This window comes from Polyodon spathula, chromosome 22, assembly GCF_017654505.1.
Source record: "Polyodon spathula isolate WHYD16114869_AA chromosome 22, ASM1765450v1, whole genome shotgun sequence".
Lineage (NCBI taxonomy): Eukaryota > Metazoa > Chordata > Actinopteri > Acipenseriformes > Polyodontidae > Polyodon > Polyodon spathula.
The window spans coordinates 28,664,807-28,683,532 of NC_054555.1; the positions used below are offsets into that span (position 1 = coordinate 28,664,807).

The window sequence follows — 18,726 nt, forward strand, 5'->3', positions numbered from 1 at the left end:
GCACTGAGTTTTCAGTGTTGTGATTGGTTATGTGTTTTTTTTTCACGACGTGTTTCGTGGTGTTGGCAGTGGTGGTGTGGGGATCTTGCCAGCTCGTCGTTGTAAATGAGAATGTGTTCTCTATTGACTCATCTGTATAACTATTCATTGGTTGCTGCATTACCGCAGTCCGCTTTCACCAGAGCGGTCATATTTGATCTCTGCAGCCCCCTTTACCAGTGCGCTGTACGCTGCTGGTTCAGTTTCACAATTCTAATAATCGTAGTGTGAAGCTGAACTGCTGGAGGCATGAATACCAAAACATTACACAAAGCAGATCCTTCTACTTCTGCAAAAAAAGAGAGAGAAACAATACATGTAGCAGCTGGTAAAGTAATATTGACAGATGTTTCCTACTTTTGTATTGTCTTGTTTTTTTAATTTTTTAAAATATTTGCGACAAAGGTTGACTTGGTGGTGTTGTTTGTTGATGCTTCTAAAACGTTCTTGCAGGGGCCTGCTAGCAGTTAACAGACGACTCCTGGAGATTACAGTACACCTCATTAGCCCTTCAGAGATTGACTATCATTGTAATTGCTGTTGTGTGCTATTGTGCTTGTCCCTAATGACGGTGGAAAGGAAAGGAAAGCGATTCCGCCCGCGTTGCAAGCCCAGCTCCAGCTGTGTGCGCACCTCTACGTGATGAACAGCCCCGGAACTACACTGTTTACATGTTGGGTTTACTGAACAATCGTGACGTACAGGTGATGAGGAGTACAGGGCGAACTCACAGGAAAACACTTCTAGCCGACTGGAACCAACTCTGTCACATCCCCAGACTCTAACTCTCCAGCCTGCAAATGAAATGGCTGGTACAGAACAGCCAGAGCTAGATTTGTGCTCTATCTTTAAGACAAGCAGTCCTTTAATAGACTGCATACAGACTCATACCGCAGGCCTCTCGGTTGTTTGGTTGCGTTTCTAGTTAATTATTGGATAACTTAAGACACCATTTTCAGCAATGATTCATATTTGTTTTACCACATAATTACAGATAATCCAGCTTGTGATAATCCAGCTAGTGATAATCCAGCTAGTGATAATCCAGCTAGCTAGAACTGCAAGCAGCATTACATTATTTAAGATATAATCCAGTGGATCCGATTAAACTATGACCTTTGACAATGACTCCCCCCTGTTCACACAATCAGCCCCTTAGCAACAGAAGAGCAGGTACGTGGTGCTTTAATCTCGTGTGGTGCTGGAGTCTCGAGTGATGCTGGAGTCTCGTGTGGTGCTTTAGTCTCGTGTGGTGCTGGAGTCTCGTGTGGTGCTTTAGTCTCGTGTGGTGCTGGGGTCTCGAGTGGTGCTGGGGTCTCGTGTGGTGCTGGAGTCTCGTGTGGTGCTGGGGTCTCGTGTGGTGCTGGAGTCTCGTGTGGTGCTGGAGTCTCGAGTGGTGCTTTAGTCTCGTGTGGTGCTGGGGTCTCGTGTGGTGCTGGAGTCTCGTGTGGTGCTGGGGTCTCGTGTGGTGCTGGAGTCTCGAGTGGTGCTGGAGTCTCGTGTGGTGCTGGGGTCTCGTGTGGTGCAGGAGTCTCGTGTGGTGCTGGGGTCTCGTGTGGTGCAGGAGTCTCGTGTGGTGCTGGAGTCTCGTGTGGTGCTGGGGTCTCGTGTGGTGCTGGGGTCTCGTGTGGTGCTGGAGTCTCGTGTGGTGCTGGAGTCTCGTGTGGTGCTGGAGTCTCGTGTGGTGCTTTAGTCTGGTGTGGTGCTTTAGTCTCGTGTGGTGCTGGAGTCTCGTGTGGTGCTGGAGTCTCGTGTGGTGCTGGAGTCTCGTGTGGTGCTGGAGTCTCGTGTGGTGCTGGGGTCTCGTGTGGTGCTGGAGTCTCGTGTGGTGCTGGGGTCTCGTGTGGTGCTGGAGTCTCGTGTGGTGCTGGAGTCTCGTGTGGTGCTGGAGTCTCGTGTGGTGCTTTAGTCTCGTGTGGTGCTGGAGTCTCGTGTGGTGCTTTAGTCTCGTGTGGTGCAGGAGTCTCGTGTGGTGCTGGGGTCTCGTGTGGTGCTGGAGTCTCGTGTGGTGCTGTCTTGTGTGGTGCTGGGGTCTCGTGTGGTGCTGGAGTCTCGAGTGGTGCTGGGGTCTCGTGTGGTGCAGGAGTCTCGTGTGGTGCTGGGGTCTCGTGTGGTGCAGGAGTCTCGAGGCTTCCTTTCTACAGAGCAGCACACGGACAGTTTAAGAACCTGTGAGATCTCATTACAATCAGTGTTTCTAGTTCACAAAAATGGGGCTTCTTAAATCTGCACTATCTTTCAAATATCACAGCAGAGCTTCAAACACTAACCTCCAACAGAAACAGTTAGAAAACCTAACTGCTCCATTTTAAGCATTTACCATGTTTTATATGGCAAGTTTTTTTAAGTCTTAAATATTTTTTGCACAACAGGAAAGTCTTTAAAACATCTACTCAACATGCGTGTAGAATATTGGCACAGAATTGCAATGGCAGTCTACTGGAGGATGCACACAAGCACCCAATTGCACGTCTAGTAGCCTATTGCTGGTGTTGTGACGTTAAACTGAACTTCAGCAAACGGGTTATTGTTAAATGCGCATTTATGCCACTCAAAATAAAGTGTTGTGTTTTAATGCTACATATTCCACAAAGTGGATCTTTAATTGCTTTAGTTGCGTGGATTTTACCCCCAATAAATACACATGCAGCTGCTTCTTGTTTTTAGAAACATATATATATATATATATATATATATATATATATATATATATACACACACACACACACACACACACACACACACACACACACACACAAAGCCCACGCCACACAAAGCATTCCTGATTGTTGTGTGAAGCAGCCCAGGAGCGCTGTCTAAAGCCGACTACATTCCGGGCAGGCTGTATTTCTTTGCCCGTCCCGTCCCAATTCAAAGGGAGCTGACTTCATAAGAAACGCCGCGTCTTCCCCCCTTTGTCTCTCTTCATCTAGCGGGTCTCTCTTGCTATTGGCTGACCGGGGGTGCACCGAGCTCCCGATTGGCCCGCTGCTCTTTTCCTCCAGCTCGCTCACTGGTGGAAGTTTTCTCTCAAAAGGCTAAATACTCTGGTGCTGCAGTTTGAATTTACAGCCCGGACAGTGAGAGTGGGAGAAAACGGAACCCTATTTACCCCTAAGACAAGCAACTCAACTTTTCAGGCAAGAAGAAAAGGCAAGAGGGAGAACCACTACTTCTGAAAAAAAACAGCTTGCTTTGTTATTATATATATTTATATCAAAAGTTATTGGAAGATGGTTTCTGCAGTTTTGGAAGTTTTTGGCCTGGGACTGTGCGTCATTGGCTGGCTACTGGTCATGCTGGCCTGCGGGCTACCCATGTGGAAAGTGACTGCCTATATTGACGCCAATATTGTGCTGGCCCAGACGGTCTGGGACGGTCTGTGGATGACCTGCGTGGTCCAGAGCACGGGGCAGATGCAGTGCAAGACGCACGATTCCATGCTGTCCCTCACCCAGGACCTGCAGGCAGCCCGCGCCCTCACCATCATCTCCTCAGTGCTCGGAGTCTTCGGGCTGCTGGTGACGATCGCCGGGGCGCAGTGCACCAACTGCATCCAAGGCGAAGGGTCCAAGGTGAGAATCGTCAACGCGGGAGGAGTGATCTTCATCATCAGTGGCTTTTTACTCTTGATACCTCTCTGCTGGATGGCCCACAGAATCATCGTGAATTTCTACGACCCTAAAATACCCGCTCCGATGAAGCGAGAGATGGGAGCCGCTCTGTACATCGGCTGGGCAGCGACTGCGCTTCTGTTCGTCGGTGGCGGAATGCTTTGTTGCTCTTGTCCCCGAAGAGGGGCCAGTTCTTATGCGGTCAAATATGCGCCCCCAATAAGAGCGGCTCAGAACGGGGAATACGATAAAAAAAATTACGTTTAATTTTTTAATTTGAACTTTTGGAATCCCCCCGTGGCGTCTGCACGGTCTCAACCACCTACTGGACTTGAAGAATCTTCCAGCTCTCTCTACCTGTTCTCAACATAGAATACACTTGACGAAGTTAAGATTTGTACAACGAAAAAAAAACAAAACAAAACAAAAAAACAAACACAATTTTTTCACTTTTTAAAAGCAACAATACAAAAACAAAGCAACTGAACATAACACTTTCAGAAGAGTAAGAAGGAAAAAAGAAGAAAAAAACCTTTGAAAAATATTTTATCGGCTTATAATAAACCAAGGACTTCGAGACATTTTGTTGACATTGAAAAGACACGCTTTTAATAACCAGACTGTTCGTTTATAAGGTACCCACCAGTATTTACCACCAGTTTATTCACGCAATTAAGATTGCGGGGTTTCAGTTATGAACTAATGTGTATAGCCATGGCGATTTTGTTTTTTCTCTTTTTCATAATTATACAACTGTATTTGTACTTGATATATTGTATTGATGTATTCAGTTATGTGTATTCCCTAATGCACTTAGACGCATTTAATGTAGGCAGTAATACTGCTGTGTTTTCAATAGGAACTTTGAAAGCAGAAATGTGTTCAGTCGTCCAATTGCAGTATTAATTGATCCTAGTACAACTGAAATCGACTGTGCGTAACAACCGCTCTATAGCCCAGTCCACTGCAATATGACTGCATGTTAAATACGGCACAGTCCCACCACGCACACAGCTAGCTAAAAAGAGCAGACCGGCGCACTGTTTGAAGGGTTCACTGTAAAACCACAGCACATGGTTACAGTCCTCCTTGTGATGAACCCACAGTGCGCATTATGAGGAAATCTCACTCAAACGTGCCTGCTGTAGTAAATAACGGTTCTGTAGAGGACATTCTAAGAGGCGCGCAACACGGTGCCTTGTCCGCATTGATGTATTCCGATGTAACCACTAAGATCCAGCAGCCCTACTGCAGTTTAATCAGACAGACAGCCCCCCGCTGCCAGTGGTAGATGGTTGAATCAGCAGGTGGTTCACGGGGTGTGCAGACCTTTACTGTACACGTAAACGCTGCGCATTCCCTTTTGTGTCCTTGACTGAAAGCTTTTATTTTTGTATTAAAAATGTATTGCTTGACGCATTCAGAGCTGTCTGAGTTGCTGTTTAGAGGAATAAACTGTGATGCTCAAATTGAACGTGTTTTGATCTCTTTTCTCTGTGCAGGTTTGCCACCCACACTATATCAAAGTGTCTTATGATATATAAGAAAGCTCAGACTGTGCTCGAGTCCGTGTTTTCGTTCTGGTTCCTTCCTCCCATAGTTAACAGCTGCTTTTATTTTGAGAGTCTGTGTGAGTCTTATTGTGTTGAATCACTCTTCCGTGTATCCTAAGGGCACCCATTCTGAAATGATTCACGGACTTGTTCTCTAGATCAGTAAATAGCATCGAGAACGTTGTTACCATTGGAAGACAAACTAAGTGGTGCATAACATCCTAAAATGAACATTTACATTTACCAGCAGGGACTTTTACACCTGACAATTTGCTTTATTTTTCACTCACTAAACTGTACCATGTAAAAAGATGTATTTTTTTCCCCAGAACAATGCAGTGGTATGGTTAGCCTATAATCCTCTGCACAATACCAAGTTTTTCTTTCTTCCCAACCCCTTGGGAGTGAAGGAGTGAGGGAGGGATGGAGGGGAGGGCAGGGCACAGCAGGGGTAAGCATTTATTTATGAAAATGGTAAAGATGAAGACAAACAGATGCGTTCCCTTACTGGAAAGTTCCCCCCTCCCCGAACCCCCTTCATCCCACATTCATTTAGACTGTCTAAGTCATCAAGCAGACAAAGAGTAAGACAAGAGCTCCCCCTAACCTCTCCCTCTCTCTCGCTCCCCCCTCTCTCTTCCTCCCCTCTCCCTCTCTCTCTCTCTCCACCCCCCTTTCTCTCTCTCTCTCTCTCTCAGTGTTATCATACTGGCTCACATGGTCAGGGAGAGGGATGTAACTGGTCAATGCTTTGTCCTGTTGCACACGCCACTCTGAATCTCACCCTTCTGGCTGAACCCGCTGGCTCGGTTGGAAAGCAGGCTGACGGATCAGGAAAGTTCCGTAGTCGCACACCCAGCCCAGAACGCTTAATCCAGGATATGGGATATTTCCTTTTCCTGACCAGATGTATATGAGACCTGTCAGAAAAAAAGAAATAAATAATCCAATGCTCTCGACTCCGGAACTGAAAGAGAGATCTTTACACCAAACTCCAACTTGTTTTTGTGAAATGAAAATAAAACTGTTAAGTTAGAAAACACATGGTAAAGCATGAAGAAACTAATCATCTGATCAAACTGAACAAGTTTAAATGAAGAGGAGCATGGGCTCAGATTGCTGGTCATGAGATAAAACTCATTTTAGAGCGGGTATAATGGCCGTCTATGGGGAGGTTACAGCCATATGAAAATAAAGGAGTGCTGTGGTTTTAAAGTTAGCATCAAAATGTTTTGTATATGGCTACTCAGGTATATACCGCTCTGTGGCTCATTCAGGGTGGGAGTGCTGCAGTCTATGCTCCAGGTAACTTCATAGTACAGATACATGGTAGAGAATCATAATTTTGCAATTGTGGCGCCAAGAAAATCAAATAAAAAGCTGTGTTCTTTATTCAAATAGCGTTGTCTGCTGATTTCCTCCTGCCTGAGTTACCCTCAACATTTACCTCTGGCTGAGCCACCCTTACATCAAGACACACTACACAATCTAGCAGCAAACAGCTGAGACACAGAAAGCACCAGGCTGCAATCTCACCAGCTGTGGCTGAACAATATGAAGATTATAATTATTATAATAATGCTCGGAGCACTATTATTATTATTTTTGCAGCTGAAGTAACAGCAAGTTCCCTGCTAGCTTCTTTTGAATAGGGTTCCTGGAATCTGATTGCATCTCTGCACTCCCTCGTGACTCAGTTGCCTGTTGTAGGAATGACTCAGTGCTGAATGTGCTCATGAAGCAGGTGTCTGAAGTGCAGTGGCTGTTGAACTTAGATTGGAACTGTGAATAATTCCACCTTCCTTGAGCATGTCCCCCATTCTCTGAAAAACAAAATACTTGTGAAAAGGCAAGAAGTAACCCCAAAGGAATTGCATCATACGACACTTCTGAACAGGGTATTGTGTATTTGCTGGGGTCCCTCACAACCTGGGTTTAAACAAAGGCATGAAACAATGCAGTAAATATTGACAATCAACAGAAATTGATTTCATTTAACTGTTTAGCATAAATGTGTCACGTTTGTGAACCATGTGCCCCCCCCCCCCCTCCTCTCCTCCCTCCTCCCCTCCCCTCCCTCCCGGCTTTGACTGTGAGAGAAAAGAAACACTTTGGCGGAATTCTCCCCATGGCAACTGTGGAGGGCTTTCAGTTGCCTAGATACAGGGTTTTGTCATACCTTAGTCTTAGATATTCAGCAAAGCAATTCTGAGCCAGGCATTCTAATTCTAAACTAACAATGAACCCCATGAAAAAAGGCTCCAAAGGGCCTGTAGATCACAGCAACAGGTGAAACACTCTCCTGCTTTTCATTTCTAGTAAAACACAGAATTAAAAAAAAAGCACAAGCCTGTAAACCTGACCCCTGCAGTCCCAAAGAGGTTTGGTTGGCTCGCTGGAGCTGCCCATAGAGTGTGCATTGACCCTTTCACCTTTGGGACCCTGGGCGTCCTCCAGCGTGAGTCATGGAGAGCGAGAAGTTATTTCCCTCTGATGACAGTGCGTGATCTCATCGCACAAGAATTCTGCCGGTCTGTGAAGCAATGACCTGTCCACCACCTGCCACCCACCACACACTCCCAATTCAAAATTCAGTGAGCCTCCCTGGGTCTATTCAAACCATCTGGAGGCGCTGTGGAGGATCCACATACTGCTCCCATTTAGAGCACAAGGGCTATGGAAGAAAAAGAAAGAACAATGCAACCACAAGCAGGCTGCCAATTCCTTTGAGCTTGTGAGGGCTAGTTGCATGTGTCAATGATTGTGATTAAACTCACATTTTCTATATATTTGTGTTTTATTTGTTATTCGCAGTGGTCCATGGAATCCATCCAATGGCCTTGAATCGTTTAAGAAGAGCTAACGAGGAGGAAGGATTACCAGGCTGTCTGGTTTCAGGAGTAAAACAGGAAAAGGAAGTACAATTAGGATGCAGGTGTTTACAGAGTGTTGTCATGCAAGTGAAATCAGGCTGCGTATGGGAAAGACCTGTGATACTATAGGTTAAGCATATTATTAAACGATTGGGCTGTTTTGGAGAGTACACAGTAGCACATTATTGTTTCTCACTAATAATGAAAATATTGCTATTGCAAAAAAAACTGTTGTGACCAACGACGTGAAGTCAAAGTCTTATTCTAGACTTCCCAGAGAAAACAATTTATATTCTGCTGTTGGTTTTATTGTATCTATTTATTTTCACTTGTACAGACCTTTCAGAAAGGCTTGCTCTATATTCTGCAAGTGAAGGGAGGTCTGGAGCAAGGCTAATCAGAGAGCATAGCTATTCTCTCATCCCCATTCACTGGAGGGGTCCTGCTCACCGTGAGGGCATTGCAAACACTGCAAAGGGTACATGCTTTGTGTTGGTGTACCAGAGCCAGCATTGGCGGCGCTTAAAAAAACAATCACAAAGCAAAGCAGAAACTGGAAAACAAATGCACAAAATACCCTACAAACAAGAAATGTATGACAGTAAGTTGTTTAAAAAAACCCCTGAATATTCCTATATTTACATTTCTTGTTGTTAGCATGTGTTTTTGACCCTGGAAGAAAACAAAAAACAAAAGAAACCCCCAGACCTTGTAGGGATTTCTAAAGTTATTAAATGACGTTTAACCTCATTTCTTATTTACCAAAATGCCACTGGAACCCATAGCTTATATCTGCTGCAGCCTTAATTATAGTAGGATTATCATAGCAGGATTCGCTGGCTTTCTCAGAGGGCTTTGTTATGCAAATCCCTGTGTCATTTGTCATGCTCTAGAGGTAACTGTCTGGCCTGCACACCAGACATCTCAACCCCTTCCTTTCTCTGAATCACCAGAGCATTGCCCTGCAGCTTTCTGGTTGATCCTTTCTGTTTTTCTTGCAGGAAAGGGTATAATAAGAGAGGAGCTGCCCAGATCAGTGTCACTTTTAAAAATGTATTTCCTGCATGTGTTTGACTTGATAATGCTGATTATGCATGATACTGTCATTGATGCAGAGGAGGTAATTTTTTTTTTTGGGATACACAAATGAGGCCATCCCATACCCACAATTATGCGCCACTTTCTATAGTCTGTTAAATATCTTGCTCAAGTCGGTGTGACATGTCTTGGAATCTCCAGTATTTAGTACAAAACAAACAAGCCTGGGGAGAGCCTCACACTCATTAATCATCGTTCAGAGACAAGTGTTGCGCACGCATGTCTGAATTGCTGGTAAGATGGTCCGTCCAGTCTGCTTTCTACCACAATCTTTTTTTAATTTAGTTGAATCATTCTTTATTAATTTCTTGATGAAGGTGGACGGACAATGGCTCTGCAGTTTGACAGCACACCTCAATATTGCAAAGTTTTACAACACACTTTACAATACCCACTTTACAATAGGTAAAGGCATGAAAGCCAGCAATTACTAGTTTCGAAACAACAGGAACAAAAACTTATGCAGTATTTCTTTTTTTTTTTTTTTTTAAGTGAACCAGTATTAGAAATGTTGTGAAAAAAGTAAACTTCACTAGATTAAATAATTGAAAAGATAGCTCCTCAGTGTTGTGTGTTTAGTGTATTGTGGTCTTGGTCGGGAGCAAATTCCCCGAATCTGCTGGAGACCCGGAGCCCGCGAGGCTGCTCATTTCGGCTCAGTGGAGGCTGACTTGGATTGTCTGCAGTCAAGCTGCGAATGTCTTATTAAATGAGAACTCAGCATTCCTGAGAGCCACACAGCGGAAAGGCATTCACTGCTGCTGCAGGAGACAGCAGTTATTAATTCATGCAGATGCAGATGCAATGCTTCTTCTTGTATTATTACTTTGGTTAGGTTTGTTACAGAAAAGTAAGGTAAAGCAGAGACATACATACAGCATGCCGAAAGCTGTACATGATCCAAAGAGAAAACGCTCATATCAGAGACTCGTTTTTAATTGAGAGCCGAGCAAGAAATACCTGTGAAAGCAACCTCATAGAGTGCAATGCTTTTGATGTTGACGAACTGAACCCTGAGATACTGTAGCAAAGAATGAATTACCCTCCCTAAGAAAACCCACCCAAGCACAGCCATCTCATGTACACAACACAAAACAATTTATAAATCCCCTTTAAAGTAATTGAACGTCCCAAGGTGACCTCCTCCACCCATCCTGTAGGACTGGGTGACTCACTGGACCGCGCTACCCCTGCTCACTGCTCCAAGTCCCCCCGTGGAGGCAGTCTAGCACCACGCCACTGAAGAACTGCCCCCGCTGCTCTCCAGACAAGCTTTTTACTTTTTACAAGGTTTTACTTAAAACAAGTTTGCATGTGTCTGAGCAGGACTGACTGCCCAAGGGGAAACGGGTCAGAGTTTACAGAATGCAAAATTGCACATGCACAACACAGTAAAGAGAGATTGCCTTAAAGAATAATAATGAAACAACAGCATTTTATTTTTATGTTATGTCACTAAGCTTCTACTCACAGCACAGTCATGTTCTCAATGAATTCCACCAGAATACATTCTTATAAACTAAGCATGTGTAAACAGTGATTTGTCCCATACCAAATTCATAAATATAATTATACAGAATAAACAGTGGCAGGGCAGGGAGACCCACCCTGCAATCAGCTCTGTGTTTGTAAACACGCTGGCTGTGTGTGCAGATTGATTTGTCCGCTGTTTTCCTTCCCATGTCAAGAAGTATGCAATTATTGTACCCCCCCCCCCCCTTTCCCCATTCGAATCCACTCTGTAAAGGATTGTCATGAAGAACCAGCACACTTTAGTGAAGTTTCTATATAGACGGATAGAGGTTTGGAGTACCTTCAGAAAACAGGAAAATAAATACATAATCATATTTCAGCTTTTTATTGTCAGATTTGAGGTTTAAATAATTAGATATATTTTTGTAATTCTGGTTATAAATTTATGCACACACAAATTTGTTTACTGATCTCTGGCTTTCCACTGTGGGCAAATTACCCATGTAATACATTTACTACAGCGTAGGCAGTTTGCTGTAATTTGCCCATGGTGGGGGGGGGGGAAATATAGTCCCTGCTGTTCTCTGTTAACAGTCTAGTTTTGTTTGGAAATATGTTTCCTTGATCACATCACTGACGTACAACAATAGAGCTTCAGAAACAGGCAATCTTTGGGCTTGTCTCCGTACACAGTGTACAACACACGTCAGAGCAATCAAACTATGAAAGGGGTGTAATTTCTTTGTTTTATAAAAGCTGCATTTGATGGGAACAGATAGCTGATGTAGATATGAGATTTGAGTCGGCTAGACACAAATATATTGAGTTTGCCTTTAGTCTCACGGACCCTACCAGTGTGTTTAAAAAAAAAAATATATAGATTTTGGAACGTCCGCCATGCACTGTGAGTTGAAGGTTAGAAACACCCCCAATATATTAAAAGGTGTTAAAAGTATTAAGGTAAATGGAAAAAACATAAATGCTTCCCCTGGGGTACATCTAACTACAAAGTGAAAAAAAAAAAACAGCACCTTTCAAAAGTTGTTTTTGTTGAACAACTTCATTGTATAAAAAACAGATGGGAGGAAAGCTGCACAGCCCACTGCACAATAGGCAGCTTCAACCATTCATTCGAGGGAATAAAATGACTGACTCAAAATAGGACCTCACTCGTTTAAACATTACAGCAATTAAAACTACTGCTGTAGCTAGAATTCAAGTTATACTATAAAAAGTATATTTATAAAATACAGCTTTAAAATGATGGGTTGCATTCAGTGACTGGATGACTTTTGTGGGTTTATTCCATGGGGGTCTTGTATGAAACCTTTTAAAAACAGACTGACAGAAAGCTTATTAATTTCTTCCTCTCGTTGAAAACAAGATAAAAAAATAAAAACAAGAGTCGTATTTACAGCAGAGGAGAGCAGTTTAAAAAGGCTCGGGCAGTTCTTTTTTCAAAAGCACCCAGATAACGGGATGCTTGCTGCTAAAGGTTTCCAAAGTTGAGGGCAGGGTCTCCGGTTTCAAACACTTCAAAAGGAGAAGGTGTGCAATATGGTAAAAAGGACATTACTCTGAGTTTCATTGAAGGCTAGCAACACAATTAATGGCACGTCATTTTATTTAAAATGTGTAAACAAGGATGTTTGCTACATCAATTGATTATTTACATAGGATATAAAAATCTATTAAAAACGACAAATACAAAGAAATCAGACATGAGTTTTACACATTACATGGAGAAAACATTCAAGAAGCAGACAGACACACAAAGTTTCAGACCTAAAAAAAAAAGTGAGTATTTAGTAGATATCAACTTTACTGTAAACTGTAGCTCTTCAAATACATTTAAGGCTGGCAATCTAAACTAAGTATGGCTACAGTATCAGTGTCTGAGGGAAGGCAGTGGCTCAGAGATCATCTTTCTGGTAAAGTTTACCTTCACGACAGGAGCGTAATAAGAGCATCCAGAAACTTGCTTCTGTCTTCAGTCTTCAGCTCAATAACTGAAACACAATGACAGTTACGTGGAAGACTTACACACATCTATGCTATCCTACTGTAAACAAGCAAAGAACAAAACAAACCCACATGCTTCAGAGACACACCGGTTTGAAGAATACACTAAGCACACAAATACAAAAACACCCCAAGTACTGTACACAACAGTATACAATGCCGTAGACTTCAAAAGCGAAAAATGTCAAGACTTTGTAGAAGTATCCTGCCACCTAGTGGCAAAATCAGACTATTTCCCAAAACTACTAAAAACAGCAGGTTATTTTCAAACTTTCAAATTAATAAAAATGCAAAACGCTTACTAGATGTGTCAAAGTGGTCGTGCAGCGTCCTGGAGCTGGTACTTTCAGCTGCTTTTTCAAATGCCCTTCCAAAGAAACTAGCACACACACACAAAAGAAAATGCTTGCGTTAATGTTTGATTAAACAAAGGAAAGACTTAATACGAACCAGTGTGAGCACAATGAAACGCATGCCCTTCACTTGGAGGACTTGGGTCTCCTGTAAGAAAACCCCTTACTGTGGACGAGTCACCCCCACCCCACACAGAGTTGTACAGTTAAAGCTTCACCGACAGTATGTTTCAACTCAGCCTTGCTGATGTGCATTTGTGACTAGCCCAGCTAACAGAGAGATAGTTGGAGAGCACGCACTTCTTTTTGTCCGAGCTCTCCGCCTCTGGTGGAATTCCCAGCACGATCACAGTGCCCTTTTCCACATCCATGGGGGCCGCCATAATCAAAGGGAGCAGCCTGCAACGCTTGTTCTTCGTCTAGAACAAACCAAGACATTACACTGCGTCACTCGCAAACATTTTTATTGTCCTTTCTGCAGGGAAGCGCTCTAGACCCTCTCCACCACCCCCCTGTACTGGGTGGAAGGATACTTACTGAACGAACAAATGCCTTCAGCAGGTATTTACTGAGAATACTTAAGGACATCGGCTTGGAAAATAGCTTCACGTCTGGAGTGCCCTGCAAAGAAAAAAAATTAAATCAATTAACACCCAGTGGTGGCGAGGAGTGATGAAACCACAAACTGATCCAAACACACAAAAAATGTGTAACTGATGCAAAGAAAAAAAACAAAACAAGAGGATTAAATAAACGGGAGGGTCGGACACTAAAGGAGGCAGCATGCAATCAGAATGCTTCAGAGTAACAGAGTAACAAAGACGGTGACCAACTAAAACAAGACAGGATTACTTTGCATGCACCTTTATTAACAAAATTAAAAGACCATGCCCAATGCACACAGACCAATTTCAGGACCCTCGCAATATAAAGTATCTATTCTGACCTCCATCAGGTAGCAGTAGAGGAAGGGCCCCTGTGAGAGGATCTGGTTAGTACAGATGCAGCTGGCTACGGTCTGCTGAACAGAAATAAGCTTTTTCTTGGCCAGTTTGATCCCATGGTGCAGCTTCTCCAGGTTGCTTCTGCATTACAAGATATATGGGGTATTACATGAAGAACTTACAAACATGAACAGAGATTATGGGACAGATTTAAGCTTTTGCTCAAATACAATATTAAAAAAAAAAGAAATGTAAAAATTCACTTTACTAGAGTAGAGATATGTAGTTTATTAGTTAGCCTATTTAGAGCTAAGCAAAATCTGTGTGTGTGTGTGTGATAACCATCAGAAACGCTGGTTACCGTTTCAAGGCACCATAAACAGAGGCGCAAGTCACAAAATGGGTTTAGAAGTTGTTCCAACAATTCAGAACAAGCAAAAAAAAATTTAAATACAAAGTCTTTTCTTTTAACAAGGCACTTAAAAACAAGAGTGCAAATTTCCCTTTTAAATAATTACCAGACTAAGAGACTCATTTAATTGCCATAATTAATCTGGTTTTCCATAAATCCAGTTCAGAATGCAGACTTCCATAAATTAGACATAGATCTTCAGTTAAGTGTGAGAGTACCTGGACAGGCTGTCTAAAGCATTAATAAAGTTATCGGTTCTACTCTCATCCTTCTCAATGTTCTCAAGAAGGGCTGCTGCAGCATGGACCACATCACTGGCAAGGAATTTATTCTTAAAGCCAAAATGAACGCTGAACGTCTGTATTCGGATATCTTTCATTCTGGGAGAGAAAAAGGAAGGGGAAAAAAAAGATTTATAAAATTTGCTCAAAACAAAAAAAAAAAAAAAATGTGATTGCTATACAAAAGCGAAGTACCCATATTTATTTGAAGATTCTTCAATGACTTCACGGAGATTGTCCTTTATGGAGATGTCCATAGAGTTGAATTTCTGTCTCACTTGTTTTAGTGGAAGGCTGAAAAACAGAAGTGCCAACAAAATAAAAGGGAATGCAGCAAGAATGAGAGACACAAACCCACTGCAGTCTAGACAATGAGAAACTGAAAACCTGCATTTCAACATACCAGCAGCTCACAGGTTGAGCACAGATCACATAACGGCAATGCCTAAATGCCAGGTTCAGCATTAATAAAAATCACTTTAGAAATTTCTTTCAGGTCACATACCCCATATCAGCAAGGAACTCCTGCAGCTTCTTCTGTCCATGAATAGACCAGAGCTTAAAATGTGACGACGTGTAACAGGAGTTACAGATACTCTCGTAGAGGGACCAGTGCTGGTACAAGGCCAGGTGCAGGCTGGGAGACACAGTCAAGGATGCAAACTGCACAATGTCTACTGCTAGCTACACAGGGTCACTTTGAAAATGAGCAATACTACTTCACAGCGAGTACAAGGCATGGTTTTCCAGAGACCCCACCTCCACACCAGGTGCAGCTGATCAATCTCCATGAAAAAAAATTGCAGTTTTCCTCACTTTGAAAAAAAGCTAGCCGTATCTGGCATTCGGCTTTTCGAAAATTGCTCTGCTTCCAACAGGGCGTCCAGAGAGAACAAGAGTAGGATAAACACTGTATACGTTTGTAAAGCTTATCCTGCTTCACTGGGTAGATTTTTAGAAAGGGTACTCCCTTTCTAGCCATGGAAAGGATACTCGTACTCAAACGAGATTCTCATGCAGTCGATGGAGAGAGAGTTCTCTTCGTCCTCATTGCGATGGTTGTGTCGGGAAACGTGGCGTTGCAGCGTGCCCACATCTGTGACGTATTTCATGCTGCAAGATGCAAGAAAACTGTCTTTACTTTTTTTTTTTTTTTTTAAAAGAAAGCGCTATAAAATCAGAAGTGACATTTAACACTGAATCACATGGGGAAAGTAATGTCCTTACTGTGTGATTTTATCTTGAACCCACTGGTCTGTTAAACCAACAATTGACCACCTGTCAGAGAGAAGAACAAATCTTATATGCACAGATTGACACTGCATTTTTGAAACTATAATCATAAGAAAGTAAATTTAAAAACACTTAAGTGTTAAAGTACAGACTGATATTATATTTGACAGATTTATGGAGCTGTGACCGTATTTAGCGACTTACCAAAGCATGTCTTTGGTGTCCTTGGACATAACCCAGGCCAGCTCAAATATCACTAGTGCAGACTAGGAGGGAGGGGGAGGGAAGACATTTAAAAAAAAAAAAAAAAAAAAAAAAAAAGTTTTTTTTGTTTAACAAAACAAACCTGACATTTAAGGCTCAATTAATACAATCCTCAGGCACTTCAAGTACCAAATTGCAGGATGCAGAAGTAGTTCTAGAAGTGAAGAAAGCTCATGCTTAACACTTACCGAGGTTCCATGGTATTCATATTGCTCATAGTCAAATAAGATTTCTCTTCTGAAAAAGAGAACAGGGAGGTTAACAGGATCTCGTAACAAACGATCCATTGCAAACACACGGTGTGACAAGATACTGAAGATGGTGCGCTCACCTCCGCGCTTCCCACTCTCGCTTTTCCCTTCGTCTTTCTATCCTTCTCTCCACAGCACCCTATTGGAAAAGAAAAAGTTCAGTCCCTTTAAGCCTTGAATTATTTTATCAAGCCTTTCATAACTGAGAAATATCCCTAACCACATGGAGCTTTGTCTCAAGCATTGACATCTTATCCATTCATCTTACTACTCTCTTAATGGAATTTACTCTTATAACCAAATATTTAAGTGTAATTGCTCTCAAACAATTAATTTTTTTTAAATTCTCTCATTTGAACGCTTAACCCTGATTTTATAACTGCTCTTATCTGCAACATGATACCTTGTAAAAACTTTAAAGTTGCCCTGGAGAAGGGTGTCTGCCAAGAAATAAAACAAACAAAGAAACATCATCATCATGGATAAACAGGCTCTGAAGTGCAACAGGTCTAAACTACGATTTAAGGTATTGTAGTACCATTGTTTGTCTTCAATTATCTATAATTATAGAAATGCAATATATCTTGATGGGATATCCAGTCCAATACCACCCTGGGGCAGGGAAACTTCAGATTTTCTTGGACACTCAAGACTGGAACAGACTCACAGCTGCCTGCCGCCTCACAACACAATCACACTTCTGCACATTTAAAACGGTTGCACAATACAGGATTAACTCGCCTCGTCAAAGCGCCTTCGTTTACCAGAGGGCTCTGAGCCATCCTCGCTCTCGTTTTCAGAGTCAACCCCATTCTCATCCTCCTCTTCATCATCTCTGAAGATATCGTCATAGGAAGGAATGCCGAGATCGTCATCCTGCTTTATGAGCAGCTTAATCTAGGAAGAGATGCAAAAGCATGCTTAACTTGCAGGGAAAAATAAAGACACTATGCATGAACATAAGAACCCATCAGGACTTTGTTTATGTGAAATTTAAAAAACAAAAAGAACACAAATCTTAATCTAAAGCACACAGTACCCAATGTAACAACACTGGCTTTGGCATTTAGGAGGCAGGCAGCGGTACCTGTGTATCATTGTAGACATTGACAACATCAACAGGCCTGTGCGTGTCACAGATAAAGAACACAGAGTCCTCCTCCGGCTGAAGGGTCTCCAGCAGGTCAATGTTTGCGCCACAGTTAATCAGAACGAAGTACCGGAACTGCGAATGTAACGCAACAAGAAAAAAAAAAAGTTTTATTGTCAACACACTGTATAAACAAAATGGACTGCTCATAACCAAGCCTTACCTGCTCCTTGTGCTCTAGAAATGCAGTTTCCAGTTCCTGCCAGCCTGTCACAGGAACCAGAGTGTATTGCACATGGTCACAATGGAACAGAGCCTAGCCAATGAGAGGAACACGTTACACAATGCTTTGAGCACCATGTTAAAATGGCAATGGGAATACTCACTTTACACCTATGTTTGTATGTATGTATCAAGTGAAACAGTTCAATTAGTTCCTTGATTGCATAAGAATCACATAATCTGCGATGGCACAATTCATGTCTACAGTAGAATGTCTTCATTGATTATTATTTTTTTGGACAGGTTTAAAAGGGAAAATCAAGACCGGTCACTGTATGCTTGTTTTGTTTACCTGGAGTATTTTGCAGGCACACAGGGCATCGATATCCGCGGAAACAAGAAGCGCAACCCTCTGAAACAAACACAGTGACACGCACTTAATGTAAAGCGATGTAGTCACGCACCCCGGAGCACAAACACAAGAGACTGAAGCCGAGGAAAGAGCTTTCATGCGCAAAGCAAGGCTTGCGACTGCGATACAAACTCCGGCCATTTCCAAACAGGGGAATTAAACTGTACCATCATTGGCCTCTTGTATATATAGCCCCAACCGTACTGTTAGAACAAGAAATACTAGAAGACTCTGTCTGCTCGCTGCTCGCTTACCTGGTTTACAACAACGTCGTAGAACTCCTTTCGGATATCGGACACAAACATTTCAAACCTCTTTCTTGCAAAGACCGTCCAATAAATACGTCTGGATAACCGTTTTTAAAACAAAAATAACTCGTAATACACTCCCGACATCAAACACGGGCGCCAAATTCTTCTGGCCACCCTTGTTTTCAATTGGCTAGTTAGGCAACCCAATAGCCAATAACCAACAGCCTCTCTTCAAATACTTCTTGTCATTGAACCAATAGAAAGCGTTTTCGCTTAAAAAAAATAGTACAAATGAAAACAAAGCAATGAGCCAATCAATGTTTAGAAAAGGTGAACGCCAT

The 18,726-nt window shown here is 42.5% G+C and overlaps 2 protein-coding genes across 2 annotated transcripts; one reads left to right on the top strand and one right to left on the bottom strand.

Moving 5' to 3' along the window:
- The first annotated feature begins 2,996 nt into the window (after positions 1 to 2,996).
- On the top strand, positions 2,997 to 5,122 carry cldn5a (claudin 5a). Its single transcript, XM_041223395.1, has one exon. It carries the CDS (start codon positions 3,273 to 3,275, stop codon positions 3,918 to 3,920), a length of 648 nt encoding a protein of 215 aa, XP_041079329.1. The 5' UTR covers positions 2,997 to 3,272; the 3' UTR covers positions 3,921 to 5,122.
- Positions 5,123 to 12,260: 7,138 nt separating this feature from the next.
- cdc45 (CDC45 cell division cycle 45 homolog (S. cerevisiae)) lies at positions 12,261 to 18,546 on the bottom strand. Its single transcript, XM_041222789.1, has 18 exons — positions 18,389 to 18,546; positions 18,075 to 18,134; positions 17,724 to 17,816; positions 17,498 to 17,635; positions 17,152 to 17,307; positions 16,491 to 16,549; positions 16,348 to 16,396; positions 16,100 to 16,161; positions 15,890 to 15,940; positions 15,656 to 15,775; positions 15,168 to 15,299; positions 14,858 to 14,956; positions 14,600 to 14,761; positions 13,972 to 14,110; positions 13,563 to 13,646; positions 13,326 to 13,444; positions 12,975 to 13,051; positions 12,261 to 12,659 (listed from the first exon to the last, which is right to left on the bottom strand). The coding sequence occupies exons 1-18, from the start codon at positions 18,437 to 18,439 to the stop codon at positions 12,595 to 12,597; spliced, it is 1,716 nt and encodes a 571-aa protein (XP_041078723.1). The 5' UTR covers positions 18,440 to 18,546; the 3' UTR covers positions 12,261 to 12,594.
- Between the last annotated feature and the right edge of the window lie 180 nt (positions 18,547 to 18,726).